This window comes from Brachyhypopomus gauderio, chromosome 6 (genome assembly GCF_052324685.1).
Source record: "Brachyhypopomus gauderio isolate BG-103 chromosome 6, BGAUD_0.2, whole genome shotgun sequence".
Classification (NCBI taxonomy): Eukaryota; Metazoa; Chordata; class Actinopteri; order Gymnotiformes; family Hypopomidae; genus Brachyhypopomus; species Brachyhypopomus gauderio.
This window is the reverse complement of record NC_135216.1, coordinates 29,199,491-29,219,311: the sequence shown is the minus strand read 5'-3', so window position 1 is coordinate 29,219,311 and position 19,821 is coordinate 29,199,491. Positions and strand designations below refer to the sequence as shown.

General features: G+C 46.3%; 3 protein-coding genes and 1 non-coding gene across 7 annotated transcripts in view; 2 read left to right on the top strand and 2 right to left on the bottom strand.

Moving 5' to 3' along the window:
* The window catches only part of fam234b (family with sequence similarity 234 member B), a 28,127-nt gene extending 23,638 nt beyond the window's left edge, over nt 1-4,489 (bottom strand). For both annotated transcript variants that reach the window (XM_077010314.1, XM_077010315.1), the window contains exon 1: nt 4,344-4,489. In XM_077010314.1, the coding sequence (XP_076866429.1) occupies nt 4,344-4,380 (37 nt within the window). In that variant the 5' untranslated portion in view covers nt 4,381-4,489. The remainder of the gene's footprint in view (nt 1-4,343) is intronic.
* Nucleotides 4,490-7,500: 3,011 nt separating this feature from the next.
* Nucleotides 7,501-7,655, bottom strand: LOC143517801 (U12 minor spliceosomal RNA). The gene has a single exon (XR_013132061.1). It is a non-coding gene; the product is annotated as a U12 minor spliceosomal RNA (small nuclear RNA).
* Nucleotides 7,656-8,854: 1,199 nt separating this feature from the next.
* On the top strand, nt 8,855-18,382 carry poldip3 (polymerase (DNA-directed), delta interacting protein 3). Of its 3 annotated transcripts, none has more exons than XM_077010311.1 (10): nt 8,855-8,973; nt 10,478-10,683; nt 10,826-11,160; nt 14,208-14,264; nt 14,564-14,662; nt 16,442-16,657; nt 16,782-16,859; nt 16,973-17,102; nt 17,215-17,281; nt 17,375-18,382. In XM_077010311.1, the coding sequence occupies exons 1-10, from the start codon at nt 8,906-8,908 to the stop codon at nt 17,571-17,573; spliced, it is 1,455 nt and encodes a 484-aa protein (XP_076866426.1). In that variant the 5' UTR covers nt 8,855-8,905; the 3' UTR covers nt 17,574-18,382. The 3 variants fall into 3 exon arrangements, with proteins under 3 accessions (XP_076866426.1, XP_076866425.1, XP_076866427.1); XM_077010310.1 differs by having other exon boundaries at nt 14,205-14,264; XM_077010312.1 differs by lacking the exon at nt 8,855-8,973 and adding an exon at nt 9,326-9,464 and having other exon boundaries at nt 14,205-14,264.
* Nucleotides 18,383-19,206: 824 nt separating this feature from the next.
* The window catches only part of rrp7a (ribosomal RNA processing 7 homolog A), a 4,181-nt gene continuing 3,566 nt past the window's right edge, over nt 19,207-19,821 (top strand). The window contains exons 1-2 of the mRNA XM_077007875.1: nt 19,207-19,424; nt 19,616-19,758. Of these exons, the coding sequence (XP_076863990.1) occupies nt 19,364-19,424; nt 19,616-19,758 (204 nt within the window). The 5' untranslated portion in view covers nt 19,207-19,363. The remainder of the gene's footprint in view (nt 19,425-19,615; nt 19,759-19,821) is intronic.

Here is a 19,821-nt window from a genome sequence, read left to right as displayed (position 1 = left end):
CCTCACCGTGACAGACCCCCCCACCAAGCCGCACTCCCCTCCACTGGGTGTGTGGCACACAGCGGCTGCACACAAAACATGAAGGGGCAGGAAGGCAGAGACAGGCAGGAACACACCTCCTGCCGTCCGGGAGCTGAAACATAAAACACAAAACATTACTCAACTCGCCTCCCCGGGCGGGACCCTGGACCGACCGGGCCGTTAACAACACAAAACCACGCCCCAGTCGGTCACAGGGCCCTCACGCCCTAACCGGCTTTCAGCTGGTAAGCCCCATGGGTGTGGGGACGAGGGGCTACGGCTCCTCTCTCGTCCCTCGTGTGTGTGTGGGTGTGCAGGCTACCTCTCCAAGGCGTAGTTACTTCACCTCCTGGACCTACCTCCTCCCAGAGCTGACCCCTGCCTTCTGCTAGGGGTCACCCCAGCCTCCTGGGGAGCCAACCCCTCCCGGGGCCTCTCATCTCAAGGTGGACTCCTCCACCCAACCCAGGAGCGCCAGAGACCGAGGCCCAGAGCACCCCCGACGCGGGCTAGGGAGCAGCCCCAAGGGCCTCCTGGTCACCCCGGGCAGGAGGGAGGATCTCCATCCCCAGCAGGAGCTTTTCAGACCGGAGCCCCATGGTCCCCAAACATCCGGGGGCCCCAGCCCTCTAGGGAGGGGCTCTTCACGACCGGGCTCCGGTCACCCCACAACACAAGGGGGCTCCTGCCAGGTGGAGACCCCCACAAGGTCCAGGAACACTGCCAAGGAGAAGCACCTGCACAAAGAACACAACCTCACACACACACACACACACACACAAACAGGAAACACAAACGCGCCTTACCCTATTCAGGGCCTCCCTTGGGAGAGACGCCCTCCGAGCCACACCCCATGGCACGGGACCACAGCCGGTCCCCCCCCCAAACACACATTTAAGGGGAGGAGCATGCGTGGAATTACATGTAAACATTAGACAACACGCTAGGACAAAACACACACGCAAATACTAGACAAACAAAAAACGGTGTACAAACAGTAAACGAACGGGTTCAAAACGTGCGTGCTCTACATAAACACAATAGTGACGCGCCGCTCAGAGTCGCAGTCGCTCCCCACATTAAACACAAGACACACGGGGAGCGAGGCGACCGTAACGAGCGGCGACCGCGTCACACACATTAAACACTAAACACATAACGACACGCACACACACTGATCCTCCGGTCCGTTACCCGTACACACTTCACACACACACATACACGAGAGTTTTCCCAGGCAGACACCCTGGTCCTCACCGGCCACACACAAACAAACGCACGGCGGAACTCTCTCAATACACAACGGACACGAAGGGCTTTCCCAGGGCAGACTGCCCTGGTCCTCGCCGTGCTACACATACACACACACACACAAAACACAAAAGCACGGCGGAGCTCTTCAAACAAAACACCACGTAGACAAACACTTACCACGAGACATGACCACGAACGAAGGAGAAAGTAAAAGAGACTCGGCGGCTTCCGAAGGGTGGCTGGTCATTCTGTGACGGGCAGGTGTGAGCAACAAAAAGGAAGCGATCACGCCAAGTCTCAGGGAAAAAGGGTGGTTTAATATAAAGTGTGCAAAACCTAAAACCCGTGCAATAGATCCAAATTAAGGATATAATGACCAGCGGTCAACTGGTACAAAGACAAGACATATATAGGCAAACAAACGACCCTCAGGTGAGACGGATCACGGGCTCCGCCCACCTGAGGGACGCACATGACGTCACCAGACAATAACAACAACAGCCGCTGTGGACAGAGACGGCCGGTAGGGGGCCGCCTCACCGTGACAGCTATTTCTATTTAAAATAAAAGTGACGTCAGTCTAAAGGAGGATTCAGTGTCTCATCCTTCGCCACGACCCCATCGTCACAATACAAATATTTCAATTGATTTTAATCTAAAATTAAAACAGTGTGCTTTAGGAGGTTTATTATTTATTAAGCTTTATTATTGCACTTTTTAAAGGTGCTCAGAAATTATACATCGGTTGAAATCCACCCTACGTCACATGACGTAGTAAACACAGTGATTATGAAGCTACCTTGTTAATGTCATTGCTCCAGTCTTGGGTGAGTGTCTCATATCTGGACTCCTGATAACCCTCACCCTAACCCTAACCCATAATCTGGACTCCTGATAACCCTCACCCTAACCCTAACCCATATCTGGACTCCTGATAACCCTCACCCTAACCCTAACCCATATCTGGACTCCTGATAACCCTCACCCTAACCCTAACCCATATCTGGACTCCTGATAACCCTCACCCTCTCAGCTGCTTTCTCTCTGTGGAGTATCCATGACATCCCTCACTATTACTAATACAATAACTAATATCCTACTTTTAGTATTCTATATATTTCCTTGATGTTCACTTACATTTAATTTTGTAAGTCAGAGAGTGTTTGGAGGTGGAGTCTGAGTGTTGAGGTGTTTGGAGGTGGAGTCTGAGTGCTGAGGTGTTTGGAGGTGGAGTCTGAGTGTTGAGGTGTTTGGAGGTGGAGTCTGAGAGTGCTGAGATGTTTGGAGGTGTAGTCTGAGTGCTGAGGTGTTTGGAGGTGGAGTCTGAGTGTTGAGGTGTTTGGAGGTGGAGTCTGAGAGTGCTGAGATGTTTGGAGGTGTAGTCTGAGTGCTGAGGTGTTTGGAGGTGGAGTCTGAGTGTTGAGGTGTTTGGAGATGGAGTCTGAGAGTGCTGAGATGTTTGGAGGTGTAGTCTGAGTGCTGAGGTGTTGAGGTGGAGTCTGAGTGTTGAGGTGTTTGGAGGTGGAGTCTGTGAGTGCTGAGATGTTTGGAGGTGTAGTCTGAGTGATGAGGGGTTTGGAGGTGGAGTCTGAGTGTTGAGGTGTTTGGAGGTGGAGTCTGAGTGCTGAGGTGTTTGGAGGTGAAGTCTGAGTGTTGAGGTGTTTGGAGGTGGAGTCTGAGTGTTGAGGGGTTTGGAGGTGGAGTCTGAGTGCTGAGGGGTTTGGAGGTGGAGTCTGAGTGTTGAGGGGTTTGGAGGTGGAGTCTGAGTGCTGAGATGTTTGGAGGTGGAGTCTGAGTGTTGAGGGGTTTGGAGGTGGAGTCTGAGTGCTGAGGTGTTTGGAGGTGGAGTCTGAGTGTTGAGGGGTTTGGAGGTAGTCTGTCGGCACATTTAAAATGTCAATCTCCAAATGCCTCCAAACACTCTCAGACTCCAACTCCAAACCCCTGGAGTCTGAGTGTTGAGGGGTTTGGAGGTGGAGTATAAGAGTGTTGAGGGGTTTGGAGGTGGAGTCTGAAAGTGTTAATGAGAGCGCTTTGTGACAACATGTGTTGTGAAAAGCACTATACAAATTGATTTGATTTGATTTAAAGGGTTAGAGGTGGAGTCTGAGAATGTTGAGGTGTTTGGAGGTGGAGTCTGAGAATGTTGAGGGGTTTGGAGGTGGAGTCTGAGAATGTTGAGGTGTGTAGAGGTGGAGTCTGAGAGTGTTTGGAGGCATTTGGTGATTGACATTTTAAATGTGCCGACAAACATGCAGTTATGGTTTTGTTTGAAAGTGTTGTATTCAGACAGCAAAGGAGTTCTTCATGGATCAGGGTGTTGTGTAAACAGCAGCTTATGTGGGTTCTTGGAGATGTTCATATTACAGCTGGACCAGTATAACATGCATCCAGCTAAATGAACAGCCCCTGTTAGCCCTTACTTTTGTCTTAAATTCCACTGTGTGTGCTATGTGTGTGTCTATATATATATATATATATATATATATATATATATATATATATATATATATATACACACACACACACACAGTGTAATTTAATGCAACAGTAAGGACTGTTCTGTTGGGAATGTGTTTATGTTTTTGTATGACAAACTGAGATGATGAAGAGTGAGATGATGAAAAGTGAGATGTTGAAGAGTGAGATGATAAAGAGTGAGATGATAAAGAGTGAGATGATAAAGAGTGAGATGTTGAAGAGTGAGATGATGAAGAGTGAGATGATGAAGAGTGAGATGATGAAGGGTGAGATGATGTCCATCTCCGTTATCTGTAGGGAGTGTGATGACTTCATTACACCAGTACACCGTTAAACCGTTAAACCGAGGAGCAGGTTTTCAACAGACCACGACATGATCGTTATCAGCAGCGAACCGCCGTAACGTGATAAACGGCGAACATAACCGACCCAATATAACGGAGCCGGTTAACCGTCCCCACACGCGCAGAGCCGCTTAGCTTAGCTTACCCCGCTAGCAGGACACTCGCCACACCGTGAGCGCAGATAAGAACAACACACACACACACTGGTTCCCAAAACTAACGTTACCGACATCGGTCACTTACCGGGGAGTTTGAGGGCACGCGAGAGCGCCGCTGCCATCGCGAGCTGTAACGGTCCTGCGTGCGCTGCAGAATCTCACGCGCCCGTCCTTCGTGTTGACGGTTGACGCTTCGGACGAGCGGAGCTGTTAGTTGCAGTGCACTTTGGGAATTGTAGTCTTTGACATTACATTACAGTAAAGCTCTCCTGTAAAATATTTATGAATGGTTTGGAATTCGATTATTGTTTGTTATTAATGATTACGGTGGATAATATTATTACTTAAAATGTAGCAGTTATAACACATAACAGTGAATGAATGAATGAATGTTTGATTTATATAGCACCTTTCAGAATACCCAAGGCACTTTACAATTTAACACAGGTACAAGTCTCAGACAACCAATCACACACATCAGCGAGAAGCGGCAGCCAATCACACACAGCGTACTCTCTACCGGAAGCCACAGCCCCCTGGGGGACTGAATGGGGTGCAGGAAGGGGAGAGAGGACAGACCCTAGTGGCAGAGCACCATCCACCACAGGGCATACAAGCATAGACACTCAGACAACAACTTGATTTTATTGAACAGAGAGAGACACAGAAACATACTCAGGGAGAATTTGTCTGGGAATCAGGGACTGCCAATTTACCTAACCTTCATGTTTTGGACTGTGGGAGGAAACCGGAGACCCCGGAGGAAACCCACACAGACACGGGGAGATCATGGCAACTCCACTCAGATAGGGACTTGAACCCAAGACCCCAGTGCTGAGAGGCAAACGTGCAGTAACAGTGGCCTCAGTTACTGTAATGTGGGCTTTTCTGCTACTACTTTCAAAGTATTAAGAAGTTCACAAAAACTAAAACTATTAGAATCACGAGACTATGTCACAATATGATACTTGCTAATTATTTTTTATTAAACAACTCTTGGTTTGATATTCCCCTTTTGAGAAATACCTGTGTGAACACTGCAGCGTATTTACACTCTTCTAGTGTGTTCTTCAGTTCTAGTGTACTGTTCAAGAGTGTTCTAGTGTACTGTTCTAGAGTGTTTTAGTGTACCGTTCTAAAGTGTTCTAGTGTACTGTTCTAGAGTGCTCTATTGTATTGTTTTAGAGTTCTAGTGTACTGTTCTAGTGTTCTACTGTACTGTTCTAGAGTGTTCTACTGTACTGTTCTAGTGTACTGTTCTAGAGTGTTCTACTGTACTGTTCTAGAGTGTTCTAGTGTACTGTTCTAGAGTGGGCACATCCTGTTTCTGATCTCCCAACAGGAGAGCTTCTTTCAGAGGGACCTGCACACATTCAAAAATGAAGCTTTTGTGTGCAGGTAGTGAGTGTCATGATGTCATCGGTTTGTGTGTGCAGGGGGTGAGTGTCATGATGTCATCAGTTTGTGTGTGCAGGGGTGAGTGTCATGATGTCATCAGTTTGTGTGTGCAGGGGGTGAGTGTCATGATGTCATCGGTTTGTGTGTGCAGGGGGTGAGTGTCATGATGTCATCGGTTTGTGTGTGCAGGGGGTGAGTGTCATGATGTCATCGGTTTGTGTGTGCAGGGGGTGAGTGTCATGATGTCATCGGTTTGTGTGTGCAGGGGGTGAGTGTCATGATGTCATCAGTTTGTGTGTGCATGGTGTGAGTGTCATGCTGTCATTTGCTGTGGGCAAACATCTTCTGTGCTGGTGAGGAATGGTAGAGGCTTGTGTCTCTCTGTCTGTTCAGTATTTGCTTATGCAAATTTTCACAGGCAGGTCCTGGCCCATCATGGCGTGCATTTTCCTTAGAGGGGAATTTACAGGAAGGAAACAGCTTGAAAGATGCATAACCGTAGCCTGAAGAACATCTCACTATAATCTCATATTGCATCACACTGATATCACACTGTACTTTGAAAGATTAAGAAAAAGTTCATACCACTTACAGGAACTGTCCTACTGCCACAGCTCACCTCTATTATTACATTGATATTTTATTATTACACTGATATGACACTCTGATAATTACACTGTTACACTTTTAGTAGTGTTGCTACATTTTTTGTTTTCAATTAAGTGCTGCTGAGGTGAAACCAATCAGTGCAGATTTACAGCAGAGGCAGTGGAGGTTTTAGACCATATAGACCAATAGACCCTTTACTTTTACTTTCAGTACTTAAGCAGTGGAGGTTTTAGACCATATAGACCAATAGACCCTTTACTTTTACTGTCAGTATTTAAGCAGTGGAGGTTTTAGACCATATAGACCAGAAGACCATTTACTTTTACTGTCAGTACTTAAGCAGTGGAGGTTTTAGACCATATAGACCAGTAGACCCTTTACTTTTACTTTCAGTACTTAAGCAGTGGAGGTTATAGACCATATAGACCAGTAGACCCTTTACTTTTACTTTCAGTACTTAAGCAGTGGAGGTTTTCAGACCATATATACCAGTAGACCCTTTACTTTTACTTTCAGTACTTAAGCAGTGGTGATTTTAGACCATCTGAACTGGGGGCCCAAACTGGGACCAGTAGAGCTGTCGATTACTTACCTTATGGTGCCCACCGGCATTTAGGAAGCAATATTATTATTCTTTCTTGTTTATGCCGCTCAAACCGTGCATGAATTATAAACCCCTCTTAGTAAGTCACCTTCTTACAATCCAGCTGCTGAGTCAAATATTGAGTGTTTATTTGAGGACTCAGGACTGAAGTATCTGCATGCAGCAATACGTAGAGGTGAAATGTTAATATACGCAGAGGTGAAATGTTAATATACGCAGAGGTGAAATATTAATATTCAAGCCAAGGATGTTGGAAAAGTTCATAACCGACATATCTGACTGCATGAGTGCCTTTATTATTATTACTATTAAGAAGTGCGATACATCACCATTTCTCTTCAATTTTGGGAAGAACTATAGTGCAAAATAGTGTCACACTACGATGCTATTTCTAGCTGGCTAGTTAGGAAAGGAGCTATCGGCTGTCCCAAGAGTAGCTGAAAGTCCTAAACGACGTAAAAGAGTAACTACAGGGGTCTGGAAACTCACTAAATATAGCGACAAATTCACTAAGTTCGCAATACTGGTGCTGCTTTATCACCCTTCATAAAATGAGGAGTTTCACACCTAATTTTGAACCCTGATAAGACACTAAAGTCTTAATAAAATCTTTTTTTCACTGGGAGGTATCGGGGCAGATCCTGGTTCTACAAGGCATCTCGCGAAGTAAGCGAGTCACCTCAGTAGACAGACCTGTACCCGTTCAAAAATTCATCTCGTAAATGTGAACGAGGACGCGGGCGTCACCCCGCATCGTTATTTTCCTTACTCATCAGTTTAAGGCATGACCGGCACACTCGCCACAGACGCGGCTCATACTGGGTCAACGTCTCTACATTTATGGATTGTTTTGTTTGTTTTATTGTTATCTATTTTTAAACTTTGTTTTATTGGTAATACGTTCTAAAACAACATTTCACTAATATCCAAATAGATTTGGTCGACTTTGAAATATATAACACCAGATTCATGTGTCGCAGTGCATTGTGGGATTGAACGTGACGTCACAGCACTGACAGACCTCAGCTAGCCTATGCTAAGCTCACCTATCCTCAACATCACAGTCTAATGTAGAGTTATCTAGTAGAATATAATACATGTAAAATTTCGGTTACGTTAGTAGCTTTTGAATCCATGAGTTAATCGCCTGTCCAAGTTTTAAATACTCTCCGTTTCCTGTAGTTATGACCGCAGCAGGAGTGCGGGGGGCGGTACCCACCGCTGAAGAGGCGTTAGTCCCGTCGGGAGGGGCGGAGTCATCAAACGTGTCATTATTAATGTCATTATTAATGTCATTATTAATGTCACAACACGCACAACCCAAAACCTGGCTGTATTTTGGTAATCGTGGCAATAGCCAAACAATGTCCTGGAGAATAAAAACAGGCGTTTAAATACCACGTACGATAGTAATTGCCTCCAGAACCGGTTAAATGAATTAGTGCTCAATTTTCATGGAAACAACTGAAACTCAAGTCGTATTCCGACTATGGTGTCATTATTTTGTTTCTATCTGCAAACACCTTTTGTGCATTTGTGGTAACATCCATTATTTATGGGGTATTGCGAGCGAGACTTTGTGGTCTTGGTGTGAGTCCATTTGATCTGAGTGATCCTGGGTTTTGTTTTTTAGGCTGAATGATGTCTTTGATTTTAAGATGGGGCTTGGTTTTAGTATATTACTGTAAAGTGATTGGGGTTTATTAGAAGGGTTGAATGGATTGGTTTTTCTGTTTTTATCACTACCTCTTTGTGTTTTAAAGTAATGGTTATATATATTATTTCTTAAAAGGCACTAACTGTTGTGTATTTATTTATGTATGAGGTGACAATAAATATAAAAAACATCCGTTATTTCAATTTGAAAATGCCGTATTGCAATTTCATTAGATAAAGGGTACTATTAGGTAGGTTGAAATATTATTTGATATTATTAACAAGAGGGACCTTATTATTTTAGACACACTCGCGTTACTTTAGCCACGCCTTCATTACGCGCATGCGCGTTTCTGTGCTTAGGAGTCGACGACAGGAAGATGGCGGACCTTTCTTTGGACGAATTAATACGCCGACGCAATTTTAATGTCAGAGGCGCAATTAAAAGGTATTCACGTTACGACGATATGGTCTATAACTTTTGAACGTAATTTGTGTCTGTTTCGTGGAATTTATTAGCTTGGTTTAGGTCCTATACACCTACACGATAAAGCGCCGCTTTGTAGTCTTTTATAGCTGAGCTCGATGTCCCGCCTTCACCCCGCACCCATTGGTTAGATTGGTGGTTTCCGCCGTGGTATCGCGCACGGATTGGTTCTCCGCTCAAACGGGTGCGCTCGCTAGGTTGAGCCGAAGCGCACGTTAGGGTGTGCTCGGTTGGTTAGCTAACGCTAGTTTCTTCATTCACGACGTGTTGGCTGTGTGTTTGTGCTGGTTCTTCATAGACGAAGACAGAACCCACCGAACCTACAGAACCCACCGAACCGACCAATGACCTGGTGGTACCGTGTAGCACCTCGACATCTGGGATGAATCACACTTACCTGTATCTAGCTAGCGGCTAAGCTAACACGTCGTTCTGCTTGGGGAGTGAATGGAGTGAGTACAGGAGTGACTGACCAGAACACACCACATCTACACCCAGAGTGTTTGTAGAGTGACAGGAGTGACCAGACCAGAACACACCACATCTACACCCAGAGTGTTTGTAGAGTGACAGGAGTGACTGACCAGAACACACCACATCTACACCCAGAGTGTTTGTACAGCCACAGGAGTGACCAGACCAGAACACACCACATCTACACCCAGAGTGTTTGTAGAGTGACAGGAGTGACTGACCAGAACACTTCACATCTACACCCAGAGTGTTTGTACACAGTGCCACAGATCATTCAAAGTAAAAAAAAAAAACAAAACATAATAGATGAAGCAGGACAGAAATGTGGAGAGTGCTCACTTATGAGTTGAGCTCACAAATTAAGATCAGATCTCATAGGTGCAGTTTCATTGAGTTAGGGTTAGGGGTTGGTGTTAGGTGTGATGTGGGTTCTTGACCTGTGGTGTGTGATTTCTACGTGTCTTCAGAGCATATTTTAATAGCATTGCTATTTTTCTAACACTGATTTTTAGACACTGTGATAAGACAACCGAGTAATCATAAATGTACCAAACGCTTAGCTGTGGTGTAGCTGGTGATCTTCGTAAATCCTTGGAGAGAGTGAGAGAGATTTTAGGGGAGAGGAGCACGTGGACATCTGTGTAGAGTGAGAGAGCCTCCTCCAGGTTCTGGGCCCATAAGAATGTCCATGCTGTGGATGGTGTGTTTGGCTTGTACAGTCTTTTCTAGGGTCTTATACATCCAGTATTGGTACGAGTTGAGTCAGGTTGGTGTGCTGAGATCGCATCCTCTGGGTTTACAGCTTTCATACCATTGGTGTTATTCTAGTTTCTTTATTTTGCTTCTCATGAACTGCTAAAAAGAATAATCTGCAGAAGTCTGAATGGGTACGCTGTAATGCTAACGCTGTTTGTACGCGGAGGTGTGTGTTTTTGCAGCCAGGTGTGTGTTAGAGACACTGAGGTATTGATTGCATGTTTTTGTTTTTCAGGCCAACCTTTGGAAGAGGGGCGTTGACAGTGGGAAGAGGGGCGTCGACGGTAGGAAGAGGGGCGTTGACAGTAGGAAGAGGGGCGTCGACTTTGGGAAGAGGGGCGTCGACTTTGGGAAGAGGGGTGGGGTTGGTTGGCAGGACTTTTGATGCCAGACAGAAGATTGGCACCAGTGATGTCAGACAGCGACTCGCAGGAGGTGGAGGTAAGGAACCTAGATCATGTCGCGCACACAACCCAACGCAAGTGTGCGATCTGCAGAGGAAATTCAGAATGAGTGTTTGTTCTGGTTGGGCAAATGTTTCAGCAGTGACCATGATCTTAGAAACGTACATCTGTCTGCACAGCCTCCTCCTACCCAGTGTTTCCAGTGAAGGACGCCAGGGAGAAGCTCGGGCAGAAGGACGCGCGGTTCCGTATTCGAGGAAGAGGGGGCGCTGTGGTGCAGGACGCTCGACAGGCCATAAACTCTCGGAAACAGCAGCAGGTCCAGGACGTCCCTACAGTCAGCATTCAGACTTCAATACCGCAGACACAAGTCCACGACAGCAACACCGTCAACACGGGGCCCCGCCTCTCTAAAGTGGTGGATGCACGCGATAGGCTGAGCCTGAAGAGGAGCATCACATCTTCACCCAATCAGGGACCTGCAGCTCAACTGAAGATCACCAAAACTATCCAGGTGACTTTCACATCCAGAGCACACTGACCCATGGTCTTGACCCTCAGAGCACACATACCCAGAGTTAATACAGAGTGTGTGTGTAAGTGTACATATATATACATTAGCATATATATATATTAGGGCTGGGTATCGATTCAAATTCCAAGAATCGATCCGATTCCGATTCTGAAGATTAAGAATCGATTTATTTCGATTTAATCCGATTTAATCTATTCGATCCGATTCGATCCAATTCGGGGTTTAGTGTTATTAAAAATGTATTTATTTGAGCTATTTCCTGACTATGTACTTAATTAAGAAGTCACCCAAAAGATGTTGCTACCAAATGCATTTTTATTTTAAAAGTGCTGACACTTAATAAACTGAAAGTATAAAATGTAAACGTGTATTTTTCTTTAAAGTGAGATTATAAGAACAGAACTCTCACGTTACGGTCCCCGACCCCTCCCTGTTGGGCGTGTGTTAACGTTGTCTGCGTCTACTCGTCTGCGTATCTCCGTGGGTGCGGGTGCGTCTTCGTCTTGTGATAATCCTCACCTGTGGCTAGGGCTGAACGATTTTGGAAAATAATCTAATTGCAATTTTTTATCTATAAATTGCGATTGCGATTTAAAATCGCGATTTTTTTCCATTGTTCCACTTCAGGAAACTCTGTTTCGGCATTTTTTATACAGCTCAGATACAGGGTTGCCGGGGGGGGGGGGGGGGGGGGGGGGGGGTGTAAAAAATGGACTAAATTTCAGTATTATTATTATATCGTGATCGATCGATCGCCTGTGGTTGGCGCCAGAGCGAACTAGCAACTTTTTAGTCTAAGACGCTCAATGCATGAGAGTTGGCAACTCTGCAGGTATAGCAACTTGGCTAAAATATGTGCGTGAGGGCATTTGGTAACGCATATCCAGTGTTTAACAAAGCCATGAAGCCGGGATTGTTCACTATATTAACAGGCATCATGTCTTTCACTATGAACTCCGTTACTGCCCGAGTTATTTCAGCGTGCCGCTTCCAATTATATCCATAAGGAGTTACACTTTCAAACGGTTCGGTCAGTGAACCCTGTCTGCTGGACCGCGGTCAAGCTATCCGCGCTTTTGCGATTCATCCGTGCTTTAAATCTTATTGCGCCTATATGCGAGATTTTACGGTATTTCGCTGCTCACCGCATACTAAAGCTGTATAAGCGCAGAGAAACACTTTGGCGTATTTGAAGACGCAGCACTAGTCGTTGGCATTTTAGCCTTACAAATATGAGGCTTTGTGGTGTTTTTTTTAATGCTGAAGAAGGTTTGTAGTGTTTCCTCGCGTCGTAGCGACAGTAGCAAGGCACGTTTTGCACAGTACCTGACGATGAGCAGCATCTTTTAAAAGCCAAAGTAATTTCACACAACTGATGTGCTGCCCCTCTTTGGTATTAGACTTTCAGTTGTGTCAGCTTCTGTCGAGCCTGAAGCCATTGTGCAACAAGTTAAAGTGCGCTGTGTTAACTTCACTTCTCCACCTCCCTGCCTCCTGCTCGGGTTTGCTCCGTTCGTCCTCGGCTCGACTCGCTCCCAAGTCACGTGACCAGTTTAATTCGCAGCCTGTGCGATTAGACAATCGCGTTTTTAAAAATCGCGAAATTATCGCAAATGCAATTAATCGTTCAGCCCTACCTGTGGCTCGTCTTGTCATCACGTGGGGTTTGTGTGGTTTGTCTACTTAATGTGCGTTCGCGCAGCGTCCTGTGCTCGTTGTTTGAGTTACACATGTTCTATGTAAATGTGTTTTATGTGCGCTATCTGCGCTTTGGTAAATGTAATAAACGTAACGATTTGGAAAGTGCAAAGGATTCTGTCTCGTCCATCGCCTTGCGCCCAACGTTACAAGAACATTTTTAACTTTTTAAAACTGTAAAAACACTGGGTAAACTGTCAGTGACATGGACTAACTGTAAATAGTCACTGACACTGGATAAACTGTCCTTCTGTTTTTAGATTGCCGATTTGACTATCGTCGTTACCGTCACTGTCCGACGCCATGTTGTTTTACAGTTAGTTAGACCGAGCACGCCTGCGTGAATTCAGTGACGAGGCGGGGGTAAAAGTTCACAAAAAATCGATCTTTGGACGTACGAATCGATTGTCAGATCATCATATGCGAATCGATTCTGAATCGGAAAATCTATTTTTTCAACACAGGCCTAATATATATATAAATAGCATGTGTGCACAAATTGCATGTGTGACTGTTAGGGGTGTGACGATACACTCGGCTCACGAGACAAGACACAATATTGGGTTCACGAGAACGAGACAAGATTTTAAGAAAACTAAAATGACAATTTATATGACTGGACAACAGACTTTATTTAACTGAGTTACACATGCATGAACTTGTAATAACCTTCTTCCTCTACAAAGTGAAATTAAAATAAAATTTCCTAAAAGTAAAAATAAAATTAAATATTTCTAATTTTTTCAAACGCAAACAATATGTGCAAAACAAAAAGTTCTTCTCTGTCAATACAGAGTGCAAATAGTGCAAACAGAGCCTGACCAAGTATGTCACTGAATTTGCTGCAACTACACTGCCATGTTCATTTTTAAGATTATTAACATCGCCACACTGCTCCCGATATCCTGCTGTCTCAACTTGCCAAAGCGCCGTTCTGTCCCTGCTACCAAGTGAGATATGTTGATCTGAGTACTGAGCTGTGGTGGTGCTGTTAATGTCTCTGTATCGTGCTCGTATTGGCCGCGGTGTGCGGCATTATTTTCATACAATGTTTGTATATGGTCAGTGTCTTATCAGTCACTCTCTTGCCATTTATCATTTCTGCCGGGTACCCAAAATGCTGCCAGACAAACGATGTGAAAGTGGCGTCTTCAATAGTAATACCTGTATTTTCACACCTCATTCTGGCTGCTTACTGGATCACAAATCCCGTGAGACAGATTCTTAACGCGACGAGAAATATCGCTGAGTTAGATCTCGCGAGATCTCATCACACCCCTACTGACTGTATTTCATTCTAATCATCCTTCTCTCTCTATCTATAGCAGAGGCCTGTTGGTATGACCAGTGGAATTCGCATAAATGTGCCCAGCAGGGGAGCTCAGGTAAGAGCTATAGACACACACGTACCTGAGTGTTCCTGTACACCTGCCTGTACACATCTGCACATGCATGTACATGTAGACCGAGTATAAAGTCTATGTGCCAATGGGCCGAGTGACAGTGGTACCCTTGCATGAGTGCGCATATGTTTGTGTGTGTGTATTTGTATGTGATGTCATCAACCTGTTAAAACGCACCTGAACACATGTATGTGCAGGCATCACCACACACACACGCACACACACCCATGTTAAGCTGAGTGCATCATGTCCCTGAAGTGTGTGCAATATGCATTTTGTAGGGGGTCTCTGCTGATGATGAAGATGATGATGATGATGAATCCATCATTCCTAATAAGCAGATGAAGATCACCACAGCCAATAACCTTGTACAGACGCGGGTAAGACCCCCCCTCACCCACCCTAACTCTAACCCTCACCCACCCTAACTCTAACCCTCACCCTCCCTAACTCTAACCCTCACCCTCCCTAACTCTAACCCTCACCCTCCCTAACTCTAACCCTCACCCTCCCTAACTCTAACCCTCACCCACCCTAACTCTAACCCTCACCCACCCTAACTCTAACCCTCACCCTCCCTAACTCTAACCCTCACCCACCCTAACTCTAACCCTCACCCACCCTAACTCTAACCCTCACCCACCCTAACTCTAACCCTCACCCACCCTAACTCTAACCCTCACCCACCCTAACTCTAACCCTCACCCTCCCTAACTCTAACCCTCACCCACCCTAACTCTAACCCTCACCCACCCTAACTCTAACCCTCACCCACCCTAACTCTAACCCTCACCCACCCTAACTCTAACCCTCACCCACCCTAACTCTAACCCTCACCCACCCTAACTCTAACCCTCACCCACCCTAACTCTAACCCTCACCCTCCCTAACTCTAACCCTCACCCTGCCTAACTCTAACCCTCACCCTGCCTAACTCTAACCCTCACCCTGCCTAACTCTAACCCTCACCCTGCCTAACTCTAACCCTCACCCACCCTAACTCTAACCCTCACCCACCCTAACTCTAACCCTCACCCTGCCTAACTCTAACCCTCACCCTGCCTAACTCTAACCCTCACCCTGCCTAACTCTAACCCTCACCCTGCCTAACTCTAACCCTCACCCTGCCTAACTCTAACCCTCACCCTGCCTAACTCTAACCCTCACCCACCCTAACTCTAACCCTCACCCACCCACACTAACCCTCACCCTCCCTAACTCTAACCCTCACCCACCCACACTAACCCTCACCCTCCCTAACTCTAACCCTCACCCTCCCTAACTCTAACCCTCACCCACCCTAACTCTAACCCTCACCCTCCCTAACTCTAACCCTCACCCTCCCTAACTCTAACCCTCACCCACTCTAACTCTAACCCTCACCCACCCTAACTCTAACCCTCACCCACCCTAACTCTAACCCTCACCCACCCTAACTCTAACCCTCACCCACCCTAACTCTAACCCTCACCCACCCTAACTCTAACCCTCACCCACTCTAACTCTAACCCTCACCCACTCTAACTCTAACCCTCACCCTCCCTAACTCTAACCCTCACCCACTCTAACTCTAACCCTCACCCACTCTAACTCTAACCCTCACCCACCCTAACTCTAACCCTCACCCACCCTAACTCTAACCCTCACCCTCCCTAACTCTAACCCTCACCCTCCCTAACTCTAACCCTCACCCTCCCTAACTCTAACCCTCACCCTCCCTAACTCTAACCCTCACCCTCCCTAACTCTAACCCTCACCCTCCCTAACTCTAACCCTCACCCTCCCTAACTCTAACCCTCACCCACCCTAACTCTAACCCTCACCCTCCCTAACTCTAACCCTCACCCACCCTAATCCTAACTCTAACCCTCACCCACCCTAATCCTAACTCTAACCCACCCTAATCCTAACTCTAACCCTCACCCACCCTAATCCTAACTCTAACCCTCACCCACCCTAATCCTAACTCTAACCCACCCTAATCCTAACTCTAACCCTCACCCACCCTAATCCTAATCCTAACTCTAACCCTCACCCACCCTAATCCTAATCCTAACTCTAACCCTCACCCACCCTAATCCTAATCCTAATCCTAACTCTAACTCTAATCCTAGATCATAATACATTCCTCTCCTCTCACCTTTCCCATCTCTGTGCAGGTGGGGGGCGGAGCATCTTTCTCACTGTCTCCATCCATCACTAAAGTGGTGAAGAACGACTCCTACACAGCTCCGCCCCCTCCTGCACCTGTTGCCGTGACACCAACACGCTCCAGTGCTCGCCCCCCTACACAAGCCTTGCAGCCTGTTTCTAGGACAATGGTTGCTGGGCAACAAACAGCAGCCAATACTAGTAGTCAGTCTGCACCTCCACAGGTGAGTAATAGACACACATGCACACACAGACACACACACACTTGATGTAACGGTCTGAATAATGAGATGATCTAGAAGTCCCTCCAGTATCATTGGTCCAGCTCCACTATCCCTGTGTGTGCAGCCCGTGTTCAGTCCGCTGGAGGGAACTAAAATCACCGTGAATAATTTACACCCACGTGTCACAGAAGAGGATATAGTGGTGAGTTTGTGCACACACACACACACACACAGACTATATTAATTCTGTCTGCATACGATTCTGTTCATATCTGTGTTGTGTGTGTGTGTGTGTGTGTGTGTGTGTGTGTGCAGGAGCTGTTCTGTGTGTGTGGTGCATTAAAGCGCGCTCGCCTGGTGAAGGTGGGTGTGGCGGAGGTGGTGTTTGTGCGGAAGGAGGATGCAGTCAGTGCGTACAGGAAGTACAACAACCGCTGTTTGGATGGTAAAACCGTCTTCCTGCTCCATGCCCTCTAGTCTTGTAGTTACATCACACTGCATATTACAGTGTGTTTAAACTTTGACATTTCCCCTCTGTGTGCTTGTGTGTCCCACAGGCCAGCCAATGAAGTGTAATCTACACATACAGGGTAATGTCATCACGTCAGACCAGCCAATCCTGCTGTGAGTCAACATCGTCTCAGTCTACAGCTGCATGTTCATCTCTTATGTGAAGTGTGTGCATGTTTGATGCCTCTGCCCCTCCCCCTGTGGTAGGAGACTGAGTGATTCTCCTGCTGGTGGTCCAGTGGCTGGAAAGAAGGAGGTGCTTCCTGTACGCTCCACCCCCCGCTCCGCCCCTGCTGAGGTTGACCCCCAGACCATCCTCAAGGCCCTGTTCAAATCATCCACCCAGAGCAGCTCCACCTCAGAGCCGGCTGCTGCGTCAGCAACCGCCTTCCGGATCAAGATTTAACACACACACACACACACACACACACACACACAATTTTACGCTCAGACTCACAAATGCACACACGCAGTCACTCAGACATGTATGCACACATAACACACACACCCCCTCACAGTCATACTTACAAAACACACAGCCTAACCTGAAATTTAACACACATGCACACACAGACACACTTATAAAACACACAGCCAGGCCTGACCTGAAATTTAACACACACACCTGGTGTGTAAAAGTTGTTGTTTGGTGACACACGCCCACACATCTGATCCTATCAGCCCCAACAAGTGGAGTCACATTGTGTGTGTTTGTGAGGAGAGGGAGAGACCACCGAGGAAGAGGAGCGTGGGGTGTGTAGTGTGTGTGTGATGTGTATTTGTCTTTGTGTTGGGGAGGTTTGACGGAGCATTTCTGTCCCATGGTTCATTCTGTTCAGTTCACATTGAACATCAATCTCAAAAGATTCCCCAAGTGTGTTTTTTTTAATTTTATTTTTTTTTTGTTTACACATTTTGTTTTTAAAGTCCAACCACTTGTAAAACGTCCCGTGCACACAGACAGATGACCTGTATACAGACTGTGTTAGACGAGTCCTGTCTGTCCCGGAGGACGGGACTTCCCCGTCCTGCACTCACTCTGATTTCTCAGTAGCGTATCGTTGCTTGTCCTGGTCGTGTGAGCGGAGACGTTACCCTGAACTCGTCAGACTGGGAGAATGGCTGTTTGTAGTTGGGCCTGTCGCTGTCTCTTAGTAACAGTGTGGCCACACCTTTTCTGGACTGTTTTTTCTTCAGTAAATCTCTTGCTTTATACCCGATGGTGTTTTGTCTTTGCTCATGTCTGTCAGCAGAGGTCCGTATGTCCCTGCACAACAGAGGACTGTCCACCTCCAGTGATGTCAATATGCACATTTTATCGCTTTAAATAACTTGAATATATATATTTTAAAAGCCTGTAGTTCGTTTGTCACCTGGTGGGGCAGGTATAATACCTCTAACATCAGAGTCACCAGCACCAAGCAGCTAATCCAAAAGAGTCATATTGAGTCATTCTAGAACGAGTCATTCTAGAGTTCTTGGGGAGTTACAGGACCCCTAACACCCAAAGCACACTCAACTTCAGTGTTCCCATCACAAGAGACCTAGAATAGATCATGAGTACAGTTGAATTTATTATAGGTGAATCATGAGTAGTTAGATCTAGTATAGGGGAACCATGTTAGGGCTAGTACAGATTACGAGCAATTGGATCACAATTACATATAGTACAGACAGATCACAGGTAGTTAGATCTGGTACAGATAGATCATGAGTAATTACCTGTAGCACAGACAGATCATGAGTAGCCTACAGATAGATACACAGAAGCAAGCGAGAGAAGGGGCATTAAATCTGGTTCAATATATGGACGTCCAGCCGACAAATCTGCAGCAACTGTGTGATGTTATCATGTCAATATGGACCAGACTCTCTGAGGAATGTTTCCAGTACCTTGTTGAATCTGCCACGAAGGGTTAGGGCAGTTCTGAAGGTTAAATGGGGTCCAACCTGGTACTAGCAAGGTGTACCTAATAAAGTGGCCGGTGAGTGTATACTAAAACGAACGAATCAAAAGACGAAAAAACTCTTACCACACTCATCACTTACACCAACAAACACAATATATGTCGTTCTATTTAAGTGTTTTATTTTAAAAGGACGTTCAAACTCGTTGACTAAAAAGAACTACAAACTAAAGAGAACTACAAGAACCATTTTTAAAGAGACACTTCCGGTTTCCCGTACACAATCAAGATGGCGGCGTCCACGGAGTCGCACGCGCGCGGCGGCTGTGTCGTCCCGGGCGGATTTACGGGTTTGTGTTTTAATTCAAATCAACTACACGGCGATTAGACCAAATGATTTAAGACTAAAACACGTCCCGTAGGGGCTGCGCGTGTTACCGCTGGACTACACGTGTAGTTAATGGTTAACGTTGCTCGTTTCGCCCGTTATTCGGTGTTTATCCGTGTTTCTGATCATCTATCATTCCGGTTTGTGTTCCAGTTTTGTCCCTGAAATTCCAGTCGGGCAGCGTCGCGCGCCACCAGCTCTGCGTGAAGGAGCACCGAGTGCGCGCGGAAAAGAACGTGAGCAGGGCGCGCGACCGGACGCTGTTTGTCCTCAACATCCCCCCGTACTGCTCACAGGTACGCGCATGCGCATTAAGGCTGCTTCATCATCAGACATCTAACGTCTCGAGTTCACAGAGC

Bases quoted from the DNA above. Each gene is read 5' to 3' on its own strand.
- poldip3 (XM_077010310.1), top strand. From the start codon at position 8,906: ATGGCGGACCTTTCTTTGGACGAATTAATACGCCGACGCAATTTTAAT. The intron at 11,161-14,204 runs GTGACTTTCACA...CTCTATCTATAG, and splicing joins AGATCACCAAAACTATCCAG to CAGAGGCCTGTTGGTATGAC. The intron at 14,663-16,441 runs GTAAGACCCCCC...ATCTCTGTGCAG, and splicing joins ATAACCTTGTACAGACGCGG to GTGGGGGGCGGAGCATCTTT.